At 54.3% G+C, this 26,265-nt stretch overlaps 1 protein-coding gene across 1 annotated transcript in view; it reads left to right on the forward strand.

The window, feature by feature from the left end:
- The first annotated feature begins 11,069 nt into the window (after nt 1-11,069).
- LOC122917994 (calpain-8-like) overlaps nt 11,070-26,265 on the forward strand; it is a 33,529-nt gene continuing 18,333 nt past the window's right edge. The window contains 5 exon segments of the mRNA XM_044266143.1: nt 11,070-11,306; nt 18,031-18,100; nt 23,968-24,086; nt 24,631-24,764; nt 25,449-25,617. Of these exon segments, the coding sequence (XP_044122078.1) occupies nt 11,070-11,306; nt 18,031-18,100; nt 23,968-24,086; nt 24,631-24,764; nt 25,449-25,617 (729 nt within the window).

The following is a 26,265-nucleotide window of genomic DNA, read 5'->3' on the forward strand; positions in this document are numbered from 1 at the left end:
CCCAGAAACTTAATCTAACATTTAATATTTATTTTAAGCGACTTTACCATCCCGCTGGTTCTCTCTTAATGAAGTAAATAAATTGTAAAAAAAAAAAAATTAGGTACAAGCTCAATTTATATTTATGAAAGTGAATAAATGACATAAAATTTTGACTTCTAGGGGTGCCTGGGTGGCTCAGTGCGTTAAGACTCTGCTTTTAGCTTAGATCATAGTCTCAAGGTCCTGGGATTGAGCCCCGCATCGGGCTCTCTGCTCAACGCGGGCCTTCCTCCCTCTCTCTCTCTCTGCCTGCCTCTCTGCCTACTTGTGATCTCTCTCTGTGTCAAATAAATATATCTTAAAAAAATTTTTTTTTGACTTCTAAAAGCTATTGGGTGGCTTAGTTGGTTAAGTGTTTACCTTTGGCTCAGGTCATGATCTTCTGGTCCTGGGATCAAATTCCACGTTAGGCTCCTTGCTCAGTGCAGTCTGCTTCTCCCTCGGTTTCTGCCCCTCCTTCTGCTTCTGCTCTCTCTCTCTCTCAAATGAAAAAAAAAAAAAACTAAAAAAAAAAACTTTATACTTTGTCATGTGAGTTCACATTGACCTTCACTTCCAAATGAAGACCCTATGACTTGGTTCAAAGGCCCCCCTCTCCGTATTTGTTACACCCTTCAACATTCGTACTGCGTTTCCTCATTTTCTTGCTTTAAGGTTGCACAGGAAGTAGTTTCAAGTTGCTGACCCATATTCCTGTGAAAATCAAAACTACTGGCCAGCGTTCAGTATTTGTTACCAAGGACCAACGGTCCAAATGCCGCAGACAGAGTCGTTTCTGGGATCGGCTCCTGCCCCGTTGTCAGGTGCTTTCAGCTTCAGACTCAGCCAGTGTCTAGAACTGTGGGCACCTCTCGCAGGAAAACAGAGCCACTCTCTGCTCAAGTGGGTCATGTAAATAGGAACATCAACTATCCTGTAGCAGAGTGTACAAAAAACCCGCTTTGATCTCCTCCCAGGAGCTGCGCATTCAGTTCACCAGTGACGTATTTTTACTAGGCTTTGGCTGGTATCCTAACTACATATTAGTTCTTTCCAGGCCACATGGAAAATGGCGGTATTGGCCCATTTTAATTAACTCCAGATAGTTTTCTCTATTTGGAGCACTGAGCAATTGATAGCCCTTCAGAGGGTCCCCCTGATTATGAGAGAAGCATTTCCAGTTTCCAGGGCTGGGCCATTCAGAATCAGTTTGAAACAATGATGTTCCCGAGTGTTCAATTTTATATGTGGTGTTCACGTCCTTTTAGCAGCAAGGGAGCTTTTTTTAAGGGCTTCTATAAGCGACATCTTCATTTTTACTATTTAAGAGCTGGGCCGTGTGCTACGCTCACGTCGGCATCAGAGACCAGATCCTAACAAAGCCAAACTCTGCAGTTTCCCTTCAGAGGAGAGAGGACCTCTCCCCTCTCTCTCAAGGCCATCCCCCTGTTGGCTGGCTCCGCAGCGCCCCTACGATCTGTTCTCACACATTTGAAAATATTTCATAAAAGCATCTGAGATTCATTCACATTAAGGTGTAAACAATGGGCAACAGCTGAGAACACCACTCTTCTCCGGTCCACACCCGCGGGACAGGGAACTCAGCGCAAACCCAAACATGGCCACATTTTTCCAAACCCAGGAAAGAAGTGCCGTGTATATATCAAGCTTTTCTTTTCACGATGTTTCTTACTTACAAAAGGTAGTAAAGGGTTTATGGACGAATACCATAAACCGACAGACTGCAAAAATATGCCATTTTTGGCATCATAATTTTATATGATATGAGGAATGAGAGTGCTTTATTTGACTATTTTGATTGTTCATAAGATTTTTCCGGCTCACTTTGCTCAGAATTTACTTACTGAGCCATGGAAATGTATACCTTCAGTCCCCTGGGAGGTCCTGGACCCTCCACGGCCCCCAAGAGCTGCAGGGTGGGGGCTGGGCGCCTTTCCTAGCCTTTCCTCTGTCAGGCCCTGGGTGCAGGCTGCTCCCGGAGCAGGGAGTTCTCATCTCACCTCACCCAAGGACACACCCTTCCCAGGCTGACCCACACCCCTCTTTGTCTTCTGAGGGGAATACTAGCAAACAGGATCCAGCTGCATTCACGTGGTAAGGCTCACAGCCAAGCATAGAAGGGTTGGGGGAGTGTGCGTCTGGAAGGCTCACCTGGTGGGGAATCTGACTCTTAATCTCAGGATCGTGAGTTTGAGGCCCCCACTGCGTGTAGAGATTATTAATTAAAAAAAAAAAAGAGTAGAAGGTTGGTTTAATATCGGAGAGTGAGGGACTCAATCAGTGTCAGCTGAGCTGCATGAACAGAATGGTGCATACGGACACAGCACAGGAAGACTGAAAATCAGACAGTGGGAAAAGATCATGCGAATGTTCATGAGAAGGAAGCTGGCAAAACCATATTAATAATGGACAAAATAAACTTTAGGGCAAAAAGCATCATTAGTGAGAAAAGAGGGGTCATCTTGTAATGAAGAAGGTTCAAATCACGAGAACATTCAAAGGAGAGGAGGTATCCATGCATTTTTTTTGGCTTGAGTATTTTCAATCAAAGGGCAGAAAAATATCATTTTCATTGGAAATACTTTAGTGCATTTAGTGCATAAAGATGTGACAAATATAGTTATATGAAAACTACAATATCTTATACTCAACAAAATTAATAATTTCTTAATATCATATAATACCCATTTTTAAGAAAAGATTGTATTTATTTGAGAGAGAGAGAGCGCAAGCACACAAGCCGGGGGGAGGGGCAGAGGGAGAGGGGAAGCAGACTCTCCGATGAGCTGGGAGCCCGATGTGGTGCTCAATCCCTGGACCCTGGGATATGACCTGAGCTGAAGGCAGATGCTTCACTGACTGAGCCACCCAGGTGACCCACCCAATTTTTAAAATTTAAATTCCAGTATGGTTAATATACAGTATAATATTAGTTTCAGGTGTACGATGTAGTAATTCATCACTTCCATACATCACCCCGTGCTCCTCAGGACAGGTGCACTCCTTAATCCCCATCGCCTGTTCTACCCATCCCCTGCCACCTTCCTTCTGGTGACTGTCAATTCTCTGTAATTAAGAGTGTGTTTCTTGGTTTGCCTCTCCTTCCCCAGCCCATGCTTGTTTGTGTTTTATTTCTTCAATTCTGCATATGAGGGAAACCATATGGTATTTGTCTTTCTCTGATTTATTTCGCTCAGCATCATACTCTCGTAGCTCCATCCATGTTGTTGCAAATGGCATGTAATACCCATCTTTTTTTTTTTTTAAAGATTTTATTTATTTATTTGACAGAGAGAAATCACAAGTAGATGGAGAGGCAGGCAGAGAGAGAGAAGCAGGCTTCCTGCTGAGCAGAGAGCCCGATGCGGGCCTCGATCCCAGGACCCTGAGATCATGACCTGAGCCGAAGGCAGCGGCTTAACCCACTGAGCCACCCAGGTGCCCTGTAATACCCATCTTATGCTCATTTTCTCCCAGTTGTCTCCAAAATGTCCCAGTTTGTTCAAATTGGATCCAAAGAAGATCCAAAGATCCAAAGATTTTTTTTTATTTATTTGACACAGAGAGATAGTGAGAGAGGGAACATAAGCAGGGGGAGTGGGAGAGGGAGAAGCAGGCTTCCCGCTGAGCAGGGAGCCCGATGCGGGGCTCCATCCCAGGACCCTGGGATCATGACCTGAGCCGAAGACAGATGCTTAATGACTGAGTCACCCGGGTACCCCTGTATTTGATTTTTTAAAAAGATTTTATTTTTAAGCAATCTTTATACCCAACATGGGGCTCGAACTCACAACCCTGTGATCAAGAGTTTCACGCTCACCAACTGAGCCAGCCAGGAACCCCAGCATAGTATTTGATTACTAGGTTTCTTAACTATGTTTAGATCTCTAACAGCCTTGTCCTCACCCTCTTTCCCCCCACGACTTTGATTCGTCTATCATTTGTACTGTATAATTTCCACATTTGGGAGCTGGCTCATGGTGTCATTGAACTTGTGTCTCTGGCCCAGTGGCTTGCCTGGAGGTTTTGCCTCCCAGGGAACATCTGGGAATGTCCGGGCATTTTCAGTTGCCATGACTACACAATGCTCTTGGCATTAAGTAAGGGAGGGCGGGGCTTGAGATGCATTTAAACATCCTGTGATACACAGAACAGGGCTCTAGGGGGCAGCAGAGACCACCAGCTGCCTCGGCCAGCCCCCGTGGCTCTGGTACCTTCCAGGATGGATCCCTCACTCCAGAACATTGTTGCTTGCAGCTGGCAGTTCAGCCAGCTGGAACCTCAGCTGGTGTAAGAGGCCACATGCCGTTCACAGATGCAGGGAGGAGCAGGGGCTGTCCCTGGTGTCTCTGGCCCTTGTTCCCTGGGGCTGAAAGAAAAGCGTCTCACTGCCAGACTAGCAGCGGGAGCCCAGCAGCCGGGTGGGGACTCTGTCGAGAAAGCAACCTCCCCCAGTTCAACCCTCCAGGTGCATTCCCCACATTCGCAAGTGATCCTTCATCTCTTTAAACCCAGCAATCGCACTACTGGGTATTTGCCCCAAAGATACGAATGTAGTGATCCGAAGGGGCACTTGCACCCCAATGATTATAGCAACAATGTCCACAATAGCCAAACTATGGAAAAATCCCAGGTGTCCCTCGACAGATGAATGGATAAAGAAGATGTGGTGTATGTACAATGGAATAGTACTCAGCCATCAAAAAGAATGAAATCTTGCCATTTGCAATGACGTGGATGGAACTGGAGGGTATTATACTGAGTGAAGTAAGTCAACCAGAGAAAGACAATTATCATGTGATTTCACTCATGTGTGGAATTTAAGAAACTAAACAGATGAACATAGGGGAAAGGAAGGAAAAATAAAATAAGACAAAATCAGAGAGGGAGATAAAACCACAAGAGACCTTGTAACTCTAGCACACAAACTGAGTATTGCTGGAGGGGAAGGGTGTGGTGGGGATAGGGTAATCAGGTGATGGACATTAAGGAGGGTATGGGTGTAATGAGCTCTGGGTGTTCTATGCAACCGATGAATCACTAAATTCCACCCCTGAAACTAACACCATATATCAAATGGACTGACTTGAAAAAAGTGTCAGTATAGCATCTTAGAAGAACACATGGGCTTTTAGGGAGGATGGACCTAGGTTCAAATCCTCTTCTGCTACTTAGGAGCCAAGAGAGGCCGCTGCCTTTCCTCCTCCGGGACACATGGTTGTGATGGCTTGTGTTACACAGGGTCGTTGTTGGGAGACTAGGAAAGGGTGCAAGCAAAGGGCTCAGCAGGAGGCTCGGCGTGTGGTGTGAGGCTGTGTGTGTGTGCGTAACCATGAGGGGGTACCCCTCGCTTGCTCCTGGGGGGCTTGGTCCACCTCCGGGACTGATGCTGTGTTCAGTTCAGCAGGAGCCTGTCTCCTCCAGACGAGTGTAGTTGGGTTGAGCACAGAGTGCAGCTCTGTGCTGGCCCCCCCCACCCCCCGTGTCAGACAAGCAAAGACCTGTGGGAAAGTAAGTGACTTCTCCAGGTGACTGAGAGGATCGGGCTGAAATCTGGGTCTACTCTGGGTCTGAGGCTCTTAGACGCCACATCAAAGCTACTATTTCTAGATACTTCTAGGCTTCTCCCAGCCCTTTCTAGTTTGTCTCGGTTTCCGTCATACATGCAAACTTTTTCAGACACTCACACTAGACATAGGAGCCCCGGATACAGGTGCACTTAAATTCCTCTCATTTTACCCATGTGGGGCATGATTGTATTCTGTCTCCTCCTAATCAAAGGGTGCAAGACACAAAGCTCGAGTCTAACTCCTGTGTTTGGTGAGTTATTCATTCAACACACATGCCCTGAGCATGTGTTATGTGTCCAGCGCTGGGCCACAATGAAGGGGTTTGAGAAACGGGGCAGAGACTCAAGGAGGAACAGTGCGGTTTCCGTGTGCGAAGGGTGGATGGAGAACCACGTGGAGCGGGGAGGGAGCAGGTGCTCTGGTTCTGGTTAGAGGGGGCTCAGAGAAGCTTTCTCCCTATTAGTTCTGCCTGGGGAGCACGTGATGGGGGCGTGCTGGAGTCCAGGAGTGAGGGTCCTGGTGCCGCCCCCAGGAGCCCACAGCGCTCAAAGATCCAAGGCTCTGGGGGCGGGATTCCCAGTGAATGCTACCCCCTCTGCCTGCTGGGGGATTTTGTGTTTGACTGTCACTGTTCAAAGCTGGATTCAAGGTAATTCTTTTTTTTTTTTTTTTAAAGATTTTATTTATTTATTTGATAGACACACAGCAAGAGAGGGAATACAGCAGGAGGAGTGGGAGAGGGAGAAGCAGGGTTCCCACTGAGTGGGGAGCCTGACATGGGACTCCATCCCAGGACCCTGGGAGCATGATCTGAGCTGAAGGTAGACGCTTAAAGACGGAGCCACCCCGGCGCCCCTAAAGATAATTCTTGATTCATGACATGCTCTCATCATTAGTCTGTGCATGGCTCTCTTTAATTATTTAATTATTAATAGTATAATGAACTCCTCTGTGTCCCTTCCCCCGTCCAAGAGCATTATGAAAACTTCAATCTCTGTCCACTATCCCCCTTGTCCCAGCTCCCCCTCTTGAAGATGGAAAGGCCTTCTGCTCTGAGCTTTGTGCTTATCTTTCCTTTCTGGTGTGTTTGTTTGTGTGTTTATTTTTAAACATTTTATTTATTTATTTATTTTTTAAGACTTTATGTATTTGACAGAGAAAACACAGCGAGAGAGGGAATACAAGCAGGGGGAGTGGGAGAGGGAGAAGCAGGCTTCCCACCAAGCAGGGAGCCCGATGTGGGGCTTGAGCCCACCACTCCGAGGTCAAGTGTTGCACCCTCCATGGACTGAGCCAGCCAGGCGCTCCTACTGAGTTTTGATTTGTATATTCGGATGTATGTGTTTTCCCCCCACATTCAAAGTTGCCCCACAAAGATGGGAAGAAGCTTCCGGAAACGCAGGTGAGAGCCAATACGCACCCCTTGGAGCTGAGCCTGCAGCTTCCTGAGTGTATCTCATAGGAAACCTGTAGACCATGCTTCTTACCGAAGGATCCCTGAGTGATGATGCCGGTTCAAGAAAGCATGTGTGTTTACGGGTCATTGTGTCACGGAGCACCCTGGTGGGCACAAGTCCTCAGTTAGGGCATGGGCTCCACAACCAGGGAGCAGCACAGCCTCCCACAGTGAAACACGGGGGTGCGGCCATGCCCCAGCATCCGCATGTGTGGCAATGGCGAGGGGCTCCACACAGGGGCAGGGCACAGACATCATGTCCCACACAGCCAATCCCATAGCCTGGTCAGCCACAAAGGGCCTGAGCGCCTCCCTCCAAACAGTGAGCCGGGTCAGTCAGATTCTCTCCTGGGAGACTGGGCTGAGCCAGGAAGGATTATTGGCTAGTCAGCAGTGCGAGCTGCCCTTGACAAGCCCGGAGACAGAGCTGGAGCTGGAGAGGCCACAGAGTGAGGGACAAAGGCCTCCTGACGACAGCCACGTGCGTGCGCCATCTTGGATGTGACTCTCCTGCCCTGGTCAGGCCTTTGGTTGAGGACAGCCCCCGGCTGACATCGGCCCCAAGAAAAACTCTAAGACCAGAACTACCCAGCTAAGCTACGCCTGACTTCCTTATGCACAAAAATTGTAAGATTATAAATATTCGTTGTTCCAGGTCACTAGGCTTGGGGTAACTCCTTAGCAGCAATAGGCTGCTGATTTGTGTCACATTCGGTGGACGCTCACTAGCTCAGCCGGGTTCTTTAGCTACCTGATGGCCATACCACACATCTCCTGTCCTTATGCGGACCTGGGCTCACAGACACCATTTCTTACCTCTGCCTTCCAGATCTCCAACACCCGCACCCCGTTCTTGCTCTCAGCTAATGTCCTCAATTCATACTCCTGAGCGTAAATGTTGCAGCCATGAGAAGAGAACAATTCACGGTCCCCTGTCACATCTCACGTGCACGCCTGCTGTCGGCCCTAATGGGGACGGATTGTCTGTGCTGTCAGCTCTAAACAGTCTTCCCCCTCGGCCTCTAGGTTGCGCCTAGTGGGCCTTTTACCCACTCAAGGACATCCCTCATGCAATTGTTTCCTTCTCTCCTTCTCCAGAAGGAAAGAGCGTTGACCTGTGTCCAAATGCTACAGGTTCTGGTTTTAAAGGAGGATGGGGCCACCAGGTGAGACCAGGGGCACGTCTGGGGGCTGGTGAAGTGGGACAGTGGACGCTGGGCTGATGGTGATTCCAGGGAAAGGGCCTGAGTGAGTGAAGTTGGGGCCCCGGCGGGGCTAGGCCTGACTCAGCATGCCTTGCTTTCCCACCCCGGTAATGAGGGCTCGGATCTGTCTGCCAGGAGAAGGGCTTGATTTCACAGCATCTGGATGTGACGAGGGGGGATTCAGGCGGGCAGGTGGAAGGAGGGCACTCACCCTGAAAAAATCCCTCGTGGAGACTAAAAATCACCAGTTGTGCTCACTGCTATGGAGGAAGGACTTGCTCGCTCCATCAGTCTGCTGGGGGTATGCCTGGAGGTGCGGGGGGAAGGGGACCTGGGGATAGAAATTCCGCGGAGTCCCCCCCTTTGTCCACAGACATCCCTACCTAAAGGTGTGCCGTCTCCAACCCCTGCATTCACCAATTATGTATTCAGTCCCCACTACACTCCGGGGGACTCTCGGGGCTCAAGAGAGACAGTGGCGAGGAGCAGAACACAGAAGAACACAGACAGGTGTCTTTGTGGGGGTCAGAGTCCGGTGGGTGCAGGCGCGGCCAGGGCGTTGGAGCTCACTAGAGAGTGTGTCAGAGCGGGTGGGTTGTGGGGGGCGGGGTCCGGAGAGCCTTTTCAGGGTCCCTTGGGGTGGGTGAGCAGAGGGTGCCTCACGTGGAAGCCCACATTCCTGGACCTGGAGCAAAGACAGGAGCAGGGACTAGAGGGAGGAAAGGGCCCGATGCTTAGGGTCTCACGGGCCACATCGCCCCCTCCCTCCTCGTTCTCCTTGGAGCACTGGGCAGCCCCTAGCAGGGGAGCAGCACGGCCAGATTTGTGTTTGAAATGAGCGCTCTGGGCGGAGTCAGACTGCTCCAGTGGCCTTCAGATCTTGGGCCACAGATTCAACACTGGGAATAAGTATTTCCTTCCCATTCCCACACAGAGCAGCTGGATTTCTCCTGGAGACCATGGTGCTCAGGAGAATGCTGTGTAGAAGGAACGGAGCAGGGGTTCTGTGGTTCTGCTTTAAAGGAGGATGGGGCCACCAGGTGAGACCAGAGGCATGTCTGGGGGCTGGTGAAGTGGGACAGTGGACGCTGGGCTGATGGTGAATCCAGGGAAAGGGCCCGAGTGAGTGAAGTTGGGGCCCCGGCGGGGCTAGGCCTGCAGTGCATTTCTCTGATGCCAGTTTGGGCCTGGAGCTTCTGGTGAAACCAGAGAAACCGTGTTGTTCTGTGGACAGCTGGCTGCTTGTCCGGACCTGCCCAGCCCCCTAAGTGTTTTGTGCAGACTGTCCCTAACTCCAGGACCCACGTCAGACCCACTGACTGGCGAGGCCAGTCTCCCTGCAGAGACCCTGGGCGTCCTCCAGGTTCCCATGGCTGCTGGCATCCATGGTCCGTGGCCGTGTGGCTTCAGCCTCTGTCCCTGTGGACACATTAGCTCTTCCTTGTTGTTGTCACATCCCCCTCACCCGCATCTTGGGAGGGCACTCGTGGCTGCAGTTAGGGCCACGATGATCTCGCCGTTTCAGGAGCATTGACGTGGTCATCTCTGTAAAGGTCCTTTTTCAACCTGTTATTTATAGGTTCCAGAGATTAGGTCCCGTGTCTTTGGGGGACCATTTTCCAGGCTATCACATGCACTGAAGTTCAGAAATCCCTCACGGGCTCACTAGTGGTCGCTGGAGGGCCAGGTGCAGTGGGGAGCGGGGGGATGGGCGGGACAGGTCCGGGGAATGGGAGACACAGATGTCCAGGGATGAGTGAGTCATGGGGCCGGGAAGCACAGCGAGGGGAACACAGGTGACAATATTGTGCTGATCTCGTTGTGCCGTGGCAGGGGGCCACCATGCTCTCAGTGGGGAGCACAATGTCTAGAGTTGTTGAATCACGTGGTCTACACCTGAGACTGATGGACCATTACAGGTCAACTACACTCCAATAGTCAATATTAGCAGAAAAATCACAGATGGGGTCCACATCCTTCCAGTAGACCAGGCCCCAGAAATTGGAGCCACGAGAAAGTCCCAGGTTACATTTCCTCTCTGGGAGGAGAGCCCATGACTCTGAGCCCTGGGCCTTCCCTTCCAGCCCCGTTCCCCAGGAACAGCCTCAACTGCAGCGGACCATGGAGCCCTGCTGAGCCATACTCACGCTCCAGCTGTCACTCGCCCTGCCCTGAGAGGCGGGTCCTACTATTATCTTCCATTTTAGGGAGGAGAACATTAAGGGGAAGGGAGGCTGCTCAAAATGACAGAGCTAATTACTGGTGGAGCTGGGCCAGAGACCCAAAAGCTTCATTCACACTTGGAGCCGCCTTCTTGGGGGCTCACCCAGATCCTTCCTGCAGATCTCTGGTATCCCTGACTTCCTAGCAGATTAGGAATCAAACTTTCCTGGAAGGGAGGCAGAGTCCCAGCCCCTCACCCTCGTCCTGCTCAGAGCCACTGCCCCGGCTGGGGTAGACACCCGCCTAAGCTGCTGGACCGGTCTTCCCATCTCGGCCACCGGGGCCAAGGGCAGGGAAGCTGGCCTTGCCTGGGGCAGGGATGGCTGCCATCCCAACAGATTTCTTAGGGAGGGGCTCTTTGAGGCTCCCAGGCTCCTAATTGTTTGCTGAAGGGGAAGGTGGGTGAGATTCATTAGCACGTGGGTACACATTTGCTCGCACTGTGACTCACTTCCCTTGGGAGCGGGCCCTTGCATAAAGGGTGACGACCGCCTGGCCTCCCAGCGGCAGGTGTCGGACAACCCTGTGCGGCTCTGCCCCGCATCTCCTGTGTCCCCCGCAGAGCCCACGGCCATGTCAGCCCCGGTGGCCAGAGTAGCCCAGCGGCGGGCGGCCGCCGAAGGTCTTGGCTCCCACCAGAAAGCCATGAAGTACTTGGGCCAGGACTTTGAGAGCCTGAGGCGACAGTGCTTGGACTCAGGAGTCCTCTTTAAGGATCCAGAGTTCCCTGCGTGCCCGTCTGCCTTGGGCTACAAGGATCTGGGACCACACTCCCCGCAAACCCAAGGTGTTGTCTGGAAACGGCCCACGGTGAGTAGCCAGGCCTGCTCCTGGGTGTCAGATGGGACAGAGGGCTGTCGCTTCTTCAGGCAAATAGCTGAGGGAGAAGTCATTCTTTGAGGGCGAAATCATTCTTCCAGGTCCGTATTTTAGAACAGCTCCCCCGCCCCCTACTCTCGCCCTCCTTTAAAGCCTTTTTGGAGGCGGCAAGGGACAGAGGGAAGAGCATTCCTGGACTTTGGAAGCAGATAAATTAGATTTGAACCCCAGCTGGGCCTTCCTTGCACAGGTGACCTCTATGAGCCTCAGGTTTCTCCTCTGTGAAATGGTGCCAAGGGCAGGGGATGGAGAACCGTTCTTCCCAAACCTCGGCCTGAGGCCTCCTGCTCCATGACCCTTGTCTCGTGGTCTGAGCTGCGGGATCAGAGGCCCTCTGCAGGGTGGGTGTGAGCCCAAGTGAATCAAGGGCTCTGTCCTGTGTCTGGTCCACAAGGGACTAGGGACAGCGGCTCCTGGCCAGGCCCCTTTTGTCTCCTCAGCCATGATGGGAAAACTGAGCTGTGGGACCTGTCTTCTTGGCAGTGGAGGAAGAGGGAGCATGAGGACAGAAGGGCTTTTCTGATGTGGTCAGGACCACGGGCCAGCTCCAGCTACCTCTGCCCCTTTGCTGTGTTCCCCACCTGGTCTGTACACAGTTCCCATGGCTGGAAGGACCCCTCCACCCCCCGCCCTGCATGGCCCACCTTCCCATCCCCCTGAAACTTGGGTGGTTAATCTGAGGTGTGGGCAATATCTGGACTGGGAATCAGTTTCGGATTCTCGCTTCAAGAGGTGGTTCAACGGGCAGGTGTGTTTTGTGCGGGGGGCTGCCTGCGCCGGGGCGGGGGGCGGGCGGTGGTCAGGGAGATGCCAGGAGTGAGCTCTGGTCCTGACTCTGATGGAGATGGCGGGGAGACAGGCACATGGGTGAGGCGTGGACACCCAGGGAAGAAAGATGGAAGTGCTCCACGGGGACAACCACGAGCCATGGGATCCTGGGGTGTCAGGAGGCTGCAACCTAGTGGACCTGGAGGACCGCAAGGAGCCCGCGGTGGGAGAGACAGGGATGAGGACACTCTGCTTGGCCCTAAGGAGATCACTTGCTCCGTTGCGCTTTCCCTCCCCACTCTGTCTCTCCTCTCCTTCCTTTCTTTCCTTATTCTAATTGCGGTAAAACGCACTCAAAGAAAGACCATCTAACCATGTTAAGTGTGTGCCAAGAGCATTTCCGCTGCTGCAGCTGTCCATGACCACCTCCAGAGCATTTACACTCATTCATGAATCCAGGGGCCTGTGGGTTGCTTCCACCTGTTGGCTCTTACGGATCACGGTTTTACGAAGACGCTATCCAAATATCTCTTTGAGACCATGCTTTCGATTCTTCCAGGTGTCTACGCAGAAGTGGAGTCACTGGATCATTTGGTGATTCTATTTTTGATATTTTTTTAAAGAAACAAAATGCAGGGACACCTGGGTGGCTCAGTCGATTAAGTGTCTGCCTTTGGCTCAGGTCATGATCTCAGGGTCCTGGGATCGAGCCCTGCATCAGGCTCTCTGCTCAGCAGGGGGCCTGCTTCTCCCTTTCTCTTTGCCTCTGTGCCTACTTGTGATCTCTGTCTGTCAAATAAATAAAATCTTAAAAAAAAGAAACAAAATGCATTTTCTTGCTTTCTTTTTAAAGAAAGTTAAAAAAATTTTTTTAAAGATTTTTATTTATTTATTTAACACAACGAGAGAAGGAACACAACAAGCAAGGAGAGAAGGAGAAGCAGACACTCCCTGCTGGGCAGAGAGCCCGATGTGGGACTCAATCCCAGGACCCTGTGATCATGACCTGAGCCGAAGTCAGACGTTTAATGACTGAACCACCCAGGAGCCCCATTGATCTGCGTATCCCTGCTGATTAGCAATGTTGAGCATCTTTTTGTGTGTTTGTTGGCGATTTGGATGTCTTCTTTGGAGTATTGTCTGTTCGAATCATTTGCTCATGTTTAAACGGGGTCATTGGATTTTTTGTGTCCCTGGCTATGTTTGAGGGTGACACCTGACTTTGTTGGTCTCAGAGACTTCACACCAGCGCTCTGATGACCCTGCTTCTCACAAAGGTGCTAACTTTGACCTGTCCCAAGAGGAAAGCAGATGGGATCTGCTGATTATGTATGTGTGGATGCTTTTGCCCTCTTGATGATAGAATGAAGCTTGCTACTTAGATGTTTTCTGAAATCATAAAATTTGGCATCCAGCCCCTTCTAGATGTTTTTGCCTATTTTTGCCCTACTTTTCTAAAAGATTAAAAAAATTATTTGAGAAAGGAAGAGGGAGAGAGGAAGCACAAGTGGGAGAGCAGCAGACAGAAGGAGAAGCAGGTTCCCCGTTGAGGAGGGAGCCTGAGTGGGACTTGATCCCAGGACTCTGGGACCACGACCTGAGCCCAAGGCAGACGCTTCACCAACTGAGCCACCCAGGTGCACCCATTTTTTTTTCTCCTATTTTTTAAGCTGCTAAATGGAAGGTCTGCTTGGGCTCTTCTTCTAACGGTGGAAGACAGATTGGCCCAGATTGAAGACCTCAGGGTCAAGCTTGGGATCTCATGACCCTACGGTGATGTTCCCAGCGGCACTGGGCAAGAACAGGGGCACTGTCGCAGACTCCACGCAGTGTGTGAGACCAGCGGAGCTCTCCGCAGAGCCCTCTCCATTCTTGGCTTCCCCATCTCGCCATGTACATGGCCAGCCCGGGCCTGTGGTTTGAGGGCTGCCCGGTGTGCATGGGCCCAAGCACGGCCCAGTGGACGAGACTTTTCTCTGTGCATTTCTGTCATTTGATGAGTGCGTTGATCTTAAGGAGAAATGCAGAGGGGGAGCAAGGTGGGTCAAGCACACCAAACGGACCCAGGAAGCAGCCAGCCCAGGTTAAGGGAGACGTGGAGGGTGTGGCTGTTGGGAGATAAGGGTTCGGATAAGGGGACCAGCTTTTGTCGGGGGCGGCTGCCCTTCTTCCAGCCGCTGTTCCGGACTGATGAGCTGGGGACTTTCAGTTCAGCCTTATTTATGTGCAGGTCGTGTGTGCATGTGGGCGCAGAGCCTTGGAGGCGCTCTCTCTGGTCGGAGGGAGACAGTAGGACAGTTGGCTGAGAGTGCGGACTCAGGCGTCAGCTGGATCGGGATTCTGGTCCCCTCCCTGCTGTTCACTGGGCCTGTGACACCACGTGATTTCCTGAGCTCCCTAGGACTCCGTTCCCTCACCTGTAAAAGGGGAGAAATAGCATTATCTACCTTGTGGGGTTTCGCATGGCGCCTGGCATGTAACCGAGCTCAGTACTAGGAGGGTCTCTGTTATTCATGTCAGAGGGGGAAGCACACATATGACGACATGCATGGGAGCTCGCGGAGGAAGCAGTTACACCTGACCGTGGAACGGGGGCCAGGCAGTGATGTGGAGGTCCAGACACTGGATCAGGGCTGGGAAGGAGTGGAAGCAGGAAGTCCCGGGCAGGCTCTGCGCCTTTGTTCAGAGTGAACACGGCCTGGGAAAGGTGGTAATGAGAGAGGGAGTACGAGGGGCAGATGGAGGTGAGGCGGGAAGCTCCGAAGGGTCCAGGACCTGAAGGGGCAGGGGTGCCGGGCCGTGATGTGGCCGTAACTGTGGCGATGGTGACCAGTGTAGCAGCAGCATGGGGTGTACCGCAGTCCTGGACCAGAGCTCCCGGAATGGCCCCGGGGGAGCGTGGTCACTGAGAATGTGCCGTCCCTGTCACTTCCTGCCTCGGACTCAACACGGTGCCTGGGGCTCCCCCGTGCCCTGCGTCAGGGGCTGGCACAAGCCTGAGTAATTTGTGTCTGTGTCTGTGTCTGAGTTCCTTACCCACACGGCAGTAAACATGATTACGAAGACACGAGCTGCTTATGAAGGAGGAAAGATGGGACATGGGAGGCCTCCCTCTCCCAAAACGCTCTGCTTGCCACTTTCCCCTGCATCCCCCACCCAAGTGCGGGTCCTGCGGGCGGGACGTGGTGACTGGGAGGGCTTTCTGTGGGCTCTAGAGGACGCACAGGACTTGTGAGTCACTGCGCTTTTTGGTTGGTATTTCTGGGCGGAGGTGTTTTGAATTATGCTAACAAATGATGTGAGGACAGGAACATCCCCTCTGTCTATAAATCACTCTGTGCCATTCTGCCTATAACCCGCGAAATTGCTGCCAGCCTCATGAACCAGTCTGTCTCCCGCACTAGATGCAAGATTGTAGCCGAGCTCATGGACCCGTTAGCTCTGAGTCGCTGAGGTTGGCAGCACGTGACCTATGTCAGTGACGTGGGTGGATGATCTGTGTGGCTCAGGGGAGCCATCAGGGGGATCGGCATACTCCGTGGCTGGGGTTTGGGTGATGTCCCAGGAGGGAGTGCCTGGCGTGTGGCATTGCCGTAGGACGTGGAATCATTCAGAGCACTGAGGACCCTGGTGGAGGGCTCCCTGACTCTGAAGGGCGAGCAGAGCAGAGGAAGGAGAGGATGACGGAGGAGGAGTATTTAGAGAGGAGAGGGTACTGACAAGGGCAAGCAGCGATGCAGAAGCCAAGGGAGGAGAGCTCCAGCAGGGGCGAGGAGGGAAGGGGCAGTCCACACCTGGGGCAACGGTTCTCCCTCTGTGGTTCTGGTCGAAGGCAGAAACCAGATTTCGGGAGACTGATGGATGAACGGGTGATGGGAGAGAACACTATTTTAAGAGGGTTTTTAAGGAGCGAGAGTCTGCGAGACCCCCTTCAGTGTGTTCTCTTCCCTTCCTTCCCAACGAAGCCGCACGTTCCTGTTCCAAATGAAATGTAATATGATTTTTTGGTCCCTCTCTTTTTAAAAAAGGATGTTACTTATTTATTTGACAGAGAGAGAAAGAGGGTGTGCACGAGTTGGGGGAGCAGCAGGCAGAGGAAGAAGTAGGCTCCCCACTGAGCAGGGGGCCCTATGTGGGGCTCGATCCCACAACCCTGGGATCATGACCTGAGCCGAAGGCAGACGCTTCACCGATGGAGCCGTTCAGGCGCTCTGCCCCTCCCTTTTTAATTATTAATTTCCCAAATCTCTCCACCTTCTGAATTTGCAGCTTTGAGAACACCTAGCTTGGCAGACACCGGGTCTTGGTCTAAATTGCCCTGGAGACCGCAGAAGCAGGAAACAAAGGAATAGAATGGAGGGTCCGCCCGCGGAGGGCTGGCTGAAGGGCTAGCAGAAATTAGGATGAAATTCTAAGGCTCGCTCTGGGCTGGGAAAGGAGGTACAATACATTTGTGATAAAAACGGATGTACATGTCAATGCTTTTATGAGAACAGACAGTTTCTGAAAGAATACAAGGGAAATGTGAGCAGCGAGCACTCTGAATGAAAGAGATTTCGGTTTTATGGGCATTATTTACTTAGACTTTTTTTTTTCAACTTATGTGCATATATTACTTTTTCAACAAACCACAAGCGAATGAATTTTTCTTACTACTTGGAAGAAAAGAAAGCCAGCAGGAAGGCACTGTTCCCGCCCACTTAGACGCGAGCTGTGCAGGGTGTGGGGCTGTCACTGCAGGACCCACCGTCCGCCGCGCAGGACGGGATCCCAGTTCCTGGTGCTGGCCCCGCCACCTGCTTCCCCGGCGTTCTGATGCACTTGCGGTCAGTCCCAGGGGCCTCTTTGCTCCTTGAAGACCTACGACTGCCCGTGACCGTCTGCCTGGGGTTAGCCGGACACCCCTGTCCTGTTCCTAGACTGTCTTTCTAACCGACGGGCAGGCGTCCTCTCCCGCCCGGAGAGCCTCCCAGACGCGCCCCTCCCAGGCATTTCATGTTCCCCCTTTGTGCACAAGCCCGCACCCGTTGTTATGCACTGGGCTTGTCTCTGACTTCTCCGTGAAGGTCAGTCCGGGTTTCCCACACAGGATGGACCCACTTCGAGTGTGAGGCCTGAGCTCTTCTTCCCTCCCCCCGTCACCCTCGTGCCTGCCCCGTGAGGCTATGTGTGCAGGGTGGGCGTCCAGCAGTCGTGCTGGGTAAACAGGGAAGAAAGTGCTTGGCGGGGCCCCAGCGGTGCCCCAGGCCGGTGCCACCCTGACGGTCCTGAGCGCAGGGAGCGCGGGTCAGCTGCATGAACCGCCCTCCCTGCCCTGACACCTCAGCATCAGCGTCAGCGCCTGGGGCCATGGGCACGTCACTGGGGAGTTAATGAGCTCACACAGCATGTAGTCAGCGTGTGGAACATGGATCTAATGCTCTCTGTGCAAACGGGGTGTTGTCTGAGAGGGAGGTCATGTTCGAGCACATCAGTGCCAGCCTCTGCCCTTCTCTGGCCGCCGCTCACACCGACGCTTGGCACGGGGTGCACAGTCACACCGTTGCGGGTGGACGGTGGGGAGGCAGGCTGTGGCTGCTGCGGCTGCTGCCCTGCACCCCTGCCTGCACCCCCACCCTGCACCCCTGTCTGCACCCCCACCCTGCACCCCTGCCCTGCACCCCCATCTTGCACCCCTGCCCTGCACCCCCATCTTGCACCCCGGCCCTGCACCCCCCCACGGCCTCCTCCCTTCGCTGGCCTGCAGAGTCATCAGCAGTAGCGTGAGGGACTCAGAGTAGGGGACTTGGCCTCCTCCAGGCTCTGCTCTGACGGTGGAGCTCCCCGACCCCAGCTGCGACCAGTGCGGGGTGTCTTGTGACCTGTGTTTTGTCCCCCTTGCTTTCAGGAATTGTGTCCCAGCCCCCAGTTCATTGTGGACGGAGCCACGCGAACAGACATCTGTCAGGGGAGTCTGGGTGAGTTACTGGGGACTCTCCGTCTGGGGCAAGGCTGGCTGTGTGTGACATGAGTAATGGGACCTCACGTCCCGTCTGCGATATTGTGTGTGTGTCTGTGTTTCTGAGACGGTGCTCCTCGCGTGGGTCTGCGATGCTAGAACCGTGGCTCCCCGGGGCGATCTCTCCAGGCCACGGAACCCCCTTCCACACAGGAGCAATGGGCCAGGATTGTAGGCGCGCAGTGGACAGCCGCGCTGGGCGGTGCTTGACAGTTGTTGCCTGTACGTGGACACCATTCACCGGATGGAGCAGCCACGTCTGCACAACTGTGGGCTGGCCCAGCAGATGCTTTAAAATGAGTGAGAAAACGAGAATCCCGTCTTCCCAGCCGAGCTCCCTTTAGGGAGCCCGGGATGGTGGCAGGACCGGGCCCAGAGACGCAGGCGCTGGAGAACAATCCTACCTGTGAAGACCAACAGAGCAAACAGAAGTTCAGTGTCCACGTGGACCTGAAAACCCTGTCCTCTCACAAGGGTGCCCTCCTTCCTTTTCCTCTTCATTCCAGCCGAGAAAACTCGTTCTCTTCTGCCTGCTGGAAGCCTTTATGAATCCGAAATTCACAGGCATTTTATTTCAAATGCTTCCCGCGTTCTGGCCTTAACGAGCAATGCTCACAGATACCCCCTTGGCCGAGCTCGCAGAGCGTGAGTGCAGAACTGTGGGAATGTTCCGGGCACCCCACACGGTCATGCTCCCGCTGCCCAGAGCCACGGCCTCTGTGTCCCAAGCCCTTGCGCCATTGGAGCTGTTTGTGTGGGGCTCACGGTGTGGGGGGACTGGGGTGGGGTGGGGTGGGGTGGGGGCAGGGCACAGCATCCTGGCCCTCCTTGCTCTGCCTTTTTACTTTGAGCTCAGTGTTTAACCTAATTAGCATGTGTCTCAGGGAAACACAGCTCCGAACGTACGCTTTTAACAGCTTCTTGCTACAGATGTTTTAACTTCGGAAAAGCTATTGAATAAGTGCCTTTTAATTGCCGGCTTGCATAGAGGTTTGAATGGTTTTGAGCAAGGAGAAAAGAGGGCTTCCGAGGAGCCTGGGTGTTGCCATGGTGAGTGCGGGCGGCTGGCCGGGCACAGAGGGACTCAACTGCTCTAGAATTCAACCTGTGGGAAGGAAGTGGGGCCACCAGCAGGAGCCCCGGGGTCAGCCCTGCCGCGTGCTGGCTTTTTGCATGAATGGAACAGAAGGGGGTTGTGGGCCTGTGGCCGGGAGCGAGGCTCAGGCAGTGGAAATGTGGCTGCTCCTGGGTGTGGGGGTGCCGGGGGTGTTGGAGGTGCCGAGTCACAGTGCCGTGAGTCAGCCCGGCTGCCCTGTGTGGTGGGTGAGGGTTCCCCATCAGAGAGCAGTGCCGGGTGCCCCTCGGGGAGACAGGATGCGCCGCCAACAACGTGTGTTCAGAGTGCTTGCGTCTGACACCACACAGTGGGGTCTCCTCCGGGGTTAGAACATGTTCATTCCTCTTGCTTGCTGTTATTTTACTACTGTTTTGAATTCATGACCTTAGACACTGGGAAGCTGTGCTGGGACAAGCCCGCTTCCTGCCTCCCATCCTTGGATGCCCGCTGCACAGCGTGTCTGAACTGCTCCTTGTCCCGTCGGCTGAGGCTGCCACAGAGCTCTGTCTCTTCCGCTGTCAGCGACAAGTGTTGTGGCAAATGCTGTCCTGTTGCGTGGGGGTGCTGGTCATTGCGTGGCCGCAGTGGTCCTGGTGGGCGTCTGGCTCCCTCCTGCTCAGCCAGGCCATCCTCCCAGAGGAGGGAGCCCCTTAGCAACCATCAGAGGTAGTGTTTGGCCAGAGTCCAGGGGCTGGCTTTCTTTGGAGACGTGATTTTAGGTGCATAAAGTCTGGGAAATCTGCGATGCTGAAGATTCGATTGCTCCCAACAGCTGTGTGGAGAATGGGGCCTATGCCCTCTTGTTGTGGGGCTCGGCCTCTGCCTGAGGACAGCGTGGCTTTGGCTCCATACCAGGAGCTAAGTGGATGTGTTTCGGGAAACATGGGCCAAATAGAAGCCCCCTGGGTTCGCAGGGCTGGGGCTGAGGAGGGGCAGAGGAGGGGCACTGTGCTGGTCCCAGCCTCTCCTTGCTCCGTCTCCTTGGGGGACCCACAGCTCACCCCATCAGCACGGCCTCCGTAGATGTGAGGAAAGCTCAGGTCTCTGCGATGGGGTAGGGCTAGGTGCATTGTTCCCTGGGGGGAACCTGGGCAGAGGGCTGAGGGGCATCCGTGGGATGGAGGCTGGCCACAGAGGAGGCCAGGACTATAGCGTGGGGCCCTGAGAACCCAGTTCAGCTGCTGTCTCCCAGGTCAAAAGTGTCCAGCTTTGCCTCTGCAGGGGTGCAGGCAGGGGTGAGGGCTGGCGGTGGCACGGTTTAGAGGGAAGGAAGAGTGGTATAGCTACGGGGCTCAGAGGGCCTGTAGGAGGCCTGGTGGTCACCCTGAGACGGCTTGGTGCAGGCGTCAGAGCCGAATCGCGCTGGCCTGTGAACCCCAGGGCACAAGGAAGGCGGATTTTGACAAACAAGCCCATGTGAGCAGGTCAGCATCCGTGTCAGGGCTGGACGTGTGGTGGCACAGTGTTGCTTGCTCCCCTGGACACTTCCCTGCCTGCAGCCTATCTCTTGCTGACCGCGACCTGTCTCCGAAAGGTTACCCTTTCTTTTGGATCAGTGTTTCTCATTGGATTACCTTTTTGGGTGGTTTCTTACTTCTTAAAGGCCGGCCTGTCTCCAGCCTCCCCAAGATGGCGCCCAGACATGAGGAAGGCCAGAGATCCCCTGGGTTATTCTCGCGGTTGTCATGTGATCCCACTCAGTTATGAGGTGCTGTCTGCCCGGAGAGAGTGTGAGACCCACAGGCTAAGGGCTCAGTCCCATGAGACTGTCCCCCCATATCTCAGACCGCAAGCTCCTGTTCCCATTGTCCTCCCCCGCACCCCCCTGTGCTTCTGACCCATCAGCTGCAGATGGAGGGCCTCACGACCCGTCCCTGGGAAACGTCTCACTCCCCAGAGCACGGGTTCCTATCAGAGATCCAGCTCAGGCACAGCCAGATGGAGGAGAGGCGTGGGATGAGGTCTGGGGAAGGGGTGCTGATTGCCCAAACCTGCACGGGTGGCCAAGGAGCACTGTGAGCCCCGGCCTCTGGGTATTTCTGAAGGCTTCATGACAGAGGCCTGATGGAATCAGGAATCACCACTGCTGATGGGTCCCAGGGTCAGGGGATGGGGTGGCTCTTAAATGTCCAACCCACTCACCAGGGTTGGTTCTCCTGGCAACATTTCGGTCACCTAGGGGCTTTCCTAAGCCACCTCATTAACGTAACAAAAGAACTGTGCTTTCTCCCACTGTGCAGAAGAGGACTGCCTAGCCTCTCTGGAGCTCTGAGCCCAGAAGCAGATCTAAGACCCAGCCTGCGTTTCTTTTTATAAATCACAGCCTCCAGGGCTGGCTGGTACTTATGCCAGAGTTGTCCTTGGGGTCCTGGGTGGCCCTAGGGGGGTGCAACTGTGCAGGGTCAGGCCTGTTCTCCCCTAGGGGGCTCCCAGGCCCAACCCTGCAGCCACCACCACTCTGGGGAAGGACCAACCTGCCTGGATCTCCTTGCCATCAGTGGATGCCATCAGTGGACGGCAGTCCCTGAGGCTGCCGTCTCCCCTCGTTTCTGCCTCCAGGCTCTGTGCCACCCCCACAGCCCCCATGAATGCCCTCCGCTTAGGCTTCATCTTCAACCTAGTAGCGGCTTAACTGTTATTCTTGCTCCTGTCACTGATCAGCCTCATAAAGGGGCTACTGCAGAGATCCCAGCACTTGACGTCATCTCTGTCCCTGCTTCCCTCACCTGTCCTTCAGCCAGTGGCCCAGGGGCAGCTCTACTTCTCCCCTTGGCAATTAGGAAGTGCCCAATAAGCTCGACCCCGAGTTCTTGCTACCTATGATTTATAATAACACTAGGTGTTCAGACCTAAAGGGAATTTCTGATTTAGCACTTTCTGTCGTAACAAAGCCTAACTCAGGATGACTGTCTCTTGGTGGACTTAAAACCAGAGCCCCTCATTGTTAGGGCTCGGGTCTGTTTGCCGTTTACTGGAGGAAGTCCTGAGGCCTTAGGGTGGAGGGGGTGGAAGGTTCTAAGGGGGTCATTATTTAAGTGTAATTTTAAAAAATCTCTTTATTGTTTTAATAACTATTAAACCCATTACTTGTATTACCCAAATAAAACATAGGAAGAACAAAGCTTAGGTAGTTCCCTGACTTTCCCAGAGGTCAGTGACCCAGGACCCCCCATTCTAGCTCTATGGTTAGTCCAAACTCTAACCCACAGCCAGATCTGACTGGAAGGTGGCTGGCGAGGAGGGACTCGCCCATCAAGGTAATTCCCAGGTTTTCCATCCACCTTACTCACCACCAAAAGCCTCTTGTATCCAAACGCCTCTTGGCTGCTTCTGGCAATTAAAACTATGGTCCAAGGTCAAAGCCATGTCCCTATGGAGAAGAACCCAACGATCGTGCCACAGGTTTCAAGGCAGATCCCCAAACAAGTTCCTGAAATGTTCTGAGCCGCAGAATAGAAGTCCATCCCCCCAAGAGGACTTTGAAGGGGCATGTGCTGATTTGGATGTGTTCCTGAACCGACAGTCCACTCACGCCTGACAGTCCCTGGCAGGAATCCAAACACCCCCCCTTGGAGCCCCGCGCTTGCCCGAGTGCCAGGAGGACCTGTGCAATGTCCTGAGTGAGGCAGATGAAAAGAAAATTAAGCTCCTCCAGCTGGGCAGCCCTGTTTGATGTCAGCAACTGTGGGATGTGGAGTTTCCGTGCCTTGAATTGTAATGCGTGAGGAGTTTCTGGGTGGGTGGATGGAGACCGCTCAGCCAGGCTCGAGAACATCAGAGGGGCTGCGAGGATGCATGTGTCCTGCGGGGTGGATGTCGGAGGGGCTGCAGAGTGGTCACTCATCAGATCCCTCCGGGGCCTGTGCTGGGAACCTTCACTCGTCATCTCCCCGGCTGCAGATGTTGGCGGACATGGGAGCTGTCATGCCCAGCGCATGTCCTCTTGGGCTCCCCATTCCCACAGACCGGGAGACTCAGGAGCAAACACACAGGGGCCACTGGGCATTTGTTCCAGACAAATCCATCGAGTCATTCGGACACTTGCTATTCGTCAAGCCGGGCCCCCCTATGTGTCAGCCTCCTGCTGGGGGTGCCAGACCAGGAGTCCACATCCCTGCTGGCTGGAGGGCCCCGGGAGGCCACCCCGGGAGGCCGCCAAAGCGCTACCCAGTAGCTGCTGCTCCGGTGGGTGCTGTGACCTGGTGCACAGGGCTTAGGTACTGTCCGGTCTTAAGGAAACACAAAGAGACAGAGTGACTCGTGGCTGGAGAGAAGGGGCAGGTGGCCAACCTCTGAGGTCTTGCTGGGGGAGGGAACAAAGCAGCCACTGCCCAAGGGGAAAGGCCAGGGCATCAGAGTTTGCCTGGAGGGCAGGTTCTTGGTGGGAGCAAAGGGATATTAGCTGGAGACATGAGTGGGATCCGCACTGTCTTCTTTCTTTGCGTTCTCCACCCCAACCATTGGTGCTTAAGGGTGGAATGGTCAGGGTCCTGGGATGTAGGGGCGGGCAGAGAACATCCCGTCCCGAGGACGGGACTTTGAGTGACGCAGCAGGAGCCACCCGTGACGTTCAGACACGGGAGGATGATGGGGCATCTGACCTGGAAGGGGGCGAGGTGACACGGGCTGGGCGGAGCAGGGCGCTCAATGTCAGACTGGGCAGGGACGTGCGGCAGGCCTGACTGGTGTGTCCCTGTGACTGGGTGCAGGTGACTGCTGGCTGCTGGCCGCCCTTGCCTCCCTAACCCTGAATGAAGGGCTGCTTCGCCGCGTGGTCCCCGGGGGCCAGGATTTCCAGCAGAACTACGCGGGGATCTTCCATTTTCAGGTACTGTGCTTGGGGCCCATGGTGACCCTGCAGCTACGTGGGGGTCGGGATACAGCCAGAAATCTGGCATTTGGACTCCCTCAAATCTTCACCCCTGACGGCCAGCTGCTGACCTGAAGTCTTCATGAGGATATAAACAGTGGAGTCAAGCATGTTTCATAGCTCAAGCGTGTTATACACTGTGTTCTTAGCATAGAGCAAGTCAGAGAAAAGAAAACGTTGTTAAGAGAACTGTAAGGAAGAGGACACCCATGGTTCAGGAAAGTACTCCATGTGTCAGCCAGCCCTCGCTGCTCTGACTGTGTTGTTTGGGAATCCTTCCCATGGGCTTGGGTCCCTCCCCACATCCCCAAACCAGAGACCCCTTCACGCGGGTGCCTTTGCTTATCACTCACACGCTGGATGCCACGTGTCCTGTGTTCTCTGGCCTCTCCGGTGGGTGTGGACGGAAGACGCAGATCCTGCTCTTGGGGGGGCTTGGAGCTCGGCCCTCCACATGGGGTGCTGTCTGAGGGGCCTCCGCCCCATGTCCCTTGCCCCCCAGTTCTGGCAGTACGGCGAGTGGGTGGAAGTGGTCGTGGATGACAGGCTGCCCACCAAGGATGGGGAGCTGCTCTTCCTGCACTCAGAGACGGGCAGCGAGTTCTGGGGAGCACTGCTGGAGAAGGCCTACGCCAAGTGAGTAAGCGGTACAGGGGCGGGAGACCCCTGTGTCCCCGAGGAGGGCACCTGCCCCACCCTGAACCCGGGGTGCCTGGCCGAGTCCCCCCAGCACCTGGACACTGGGGCCAGTAGCTCTCAGCTCAGCCCTGCCCCCATGAGGGTGTGGATCAAGGTGTGGGGGGGTCAGCCCTACAGGTTCTTGGTGCCTCCCCATTCTCCTCCTTCAAATCCCAAAGTCAGTTCCTAGGTTAAGGTGAGTTTTTCAAAGAACCATGACGAGGAAGGAACAGATGCACTTCGATGCTGAGGCCCCGTCCAGCTCTCACTGTCCCCTTTCTGCTGGAGTTCCATGCAGGAAGCCTTCTTTGTGGGTTCTCCTGATGTGTGTCACCTACCCTGTCCTGCAACCCCATACATTTCCAGCCTTCTTCATGGAGTGAGCCCGCGGGGCACCCTCTACCCACGGCTGCCCAGGGTTCCAATTCCTGGGGGTTGGAAGCCAGGAAGCCAGGGTCCGTGCTGGGAAGGCTGCACTTGTCTTCCTACAGGACTTGAAGGTGGGGGGTGTGGCCAGAGCTCCCTGTCAGCCCAAAGCAAAACTGGCAAAGGGCCCTCTCTTATCTTCCAGCCCACTCTGCATCCTAGCACCAGATGGCCCCTCCTCTGCAGATGACACACATTTTCTTTCTTTCCCTGCAGGCTCAACGGTTCCTATGAGGCTCTCACTGGAGGGTCCACGGTGGAGGGGTTGGAGGATCTCACTGGAGGTATTTCTGAGTTTTATGACCTGAAGAAGCCCCCAGCCCGCCTGTTTCAGATCATCCGGAAGGCCCTCCGCGCGGGGTCCCTGCTGGCCTGCTCCATTGACGTGAGTCTCCCTGCTCCCCACTGCATGGCAGGGAAGGGGCCAGAGCAGCATCTGGGGCTGAACTGTGGGCAAGTCTGGGGACGGAGGGGTCCCAGACCTTATTAGTGGGTAGCAAGTGGGTACATTGTGGGAGTCACAGTCTGCAGTGCCAGGGAATGGCCCAAGAACAGAGACCTGACCCCTGGATCCAGCATCCCACCTTTGCTGCCCCTTCCCTGCTCAGTGATCATGAAGCTTTAGGAAACAGATACATGGTGGGGGGGGGTACCCGATGGAGTTGGAGATCCCTGAGAAGAAGGGGAGCGGATCTGGAGCCAGGGTGCATGTGCTGCCTGGGTGGGGGGGGGGCTGGTGGTCTGGGCCCCGGGGCGGCATGGGCACGGGAGCTGGCGTGTTGTTCCTGCCCCTGTCTGTCCCTGACCTGGTGGCCTTGGGCACGCAAACAGTACGTCTCTGCCAAATCTCAGTTCGAGGGTTTGCCTGGTGGGGAGACGATGTGGGGCCTAGAGGGGGGCCTGCGGATGAGGAAGGGGGAGACACGGGAGAAGCAGTCTGTCCCAGAGCGACCTTCCCGGATAACTGGCCTTCTTCAAGCGGCAGGGAGTCATTCGGGGACCTGAGGTGACGCCCTGGCGTCTGGTGGCATTT

Source organism: Neovison vison, chromosome 10 (genome assembly GCF_020171115.1).
Source record: "Neovison vison isolate M4711 chromosome 10, ASM_NN_V1, whole genome shotgun sequence".
NCBI classification, from domain to species: domain Eukaryota; kingdom Metazoa; phylum Chordata; class Mammalia; order Carnivora; family Mustelidae; genus Neogale; species Neogale vison.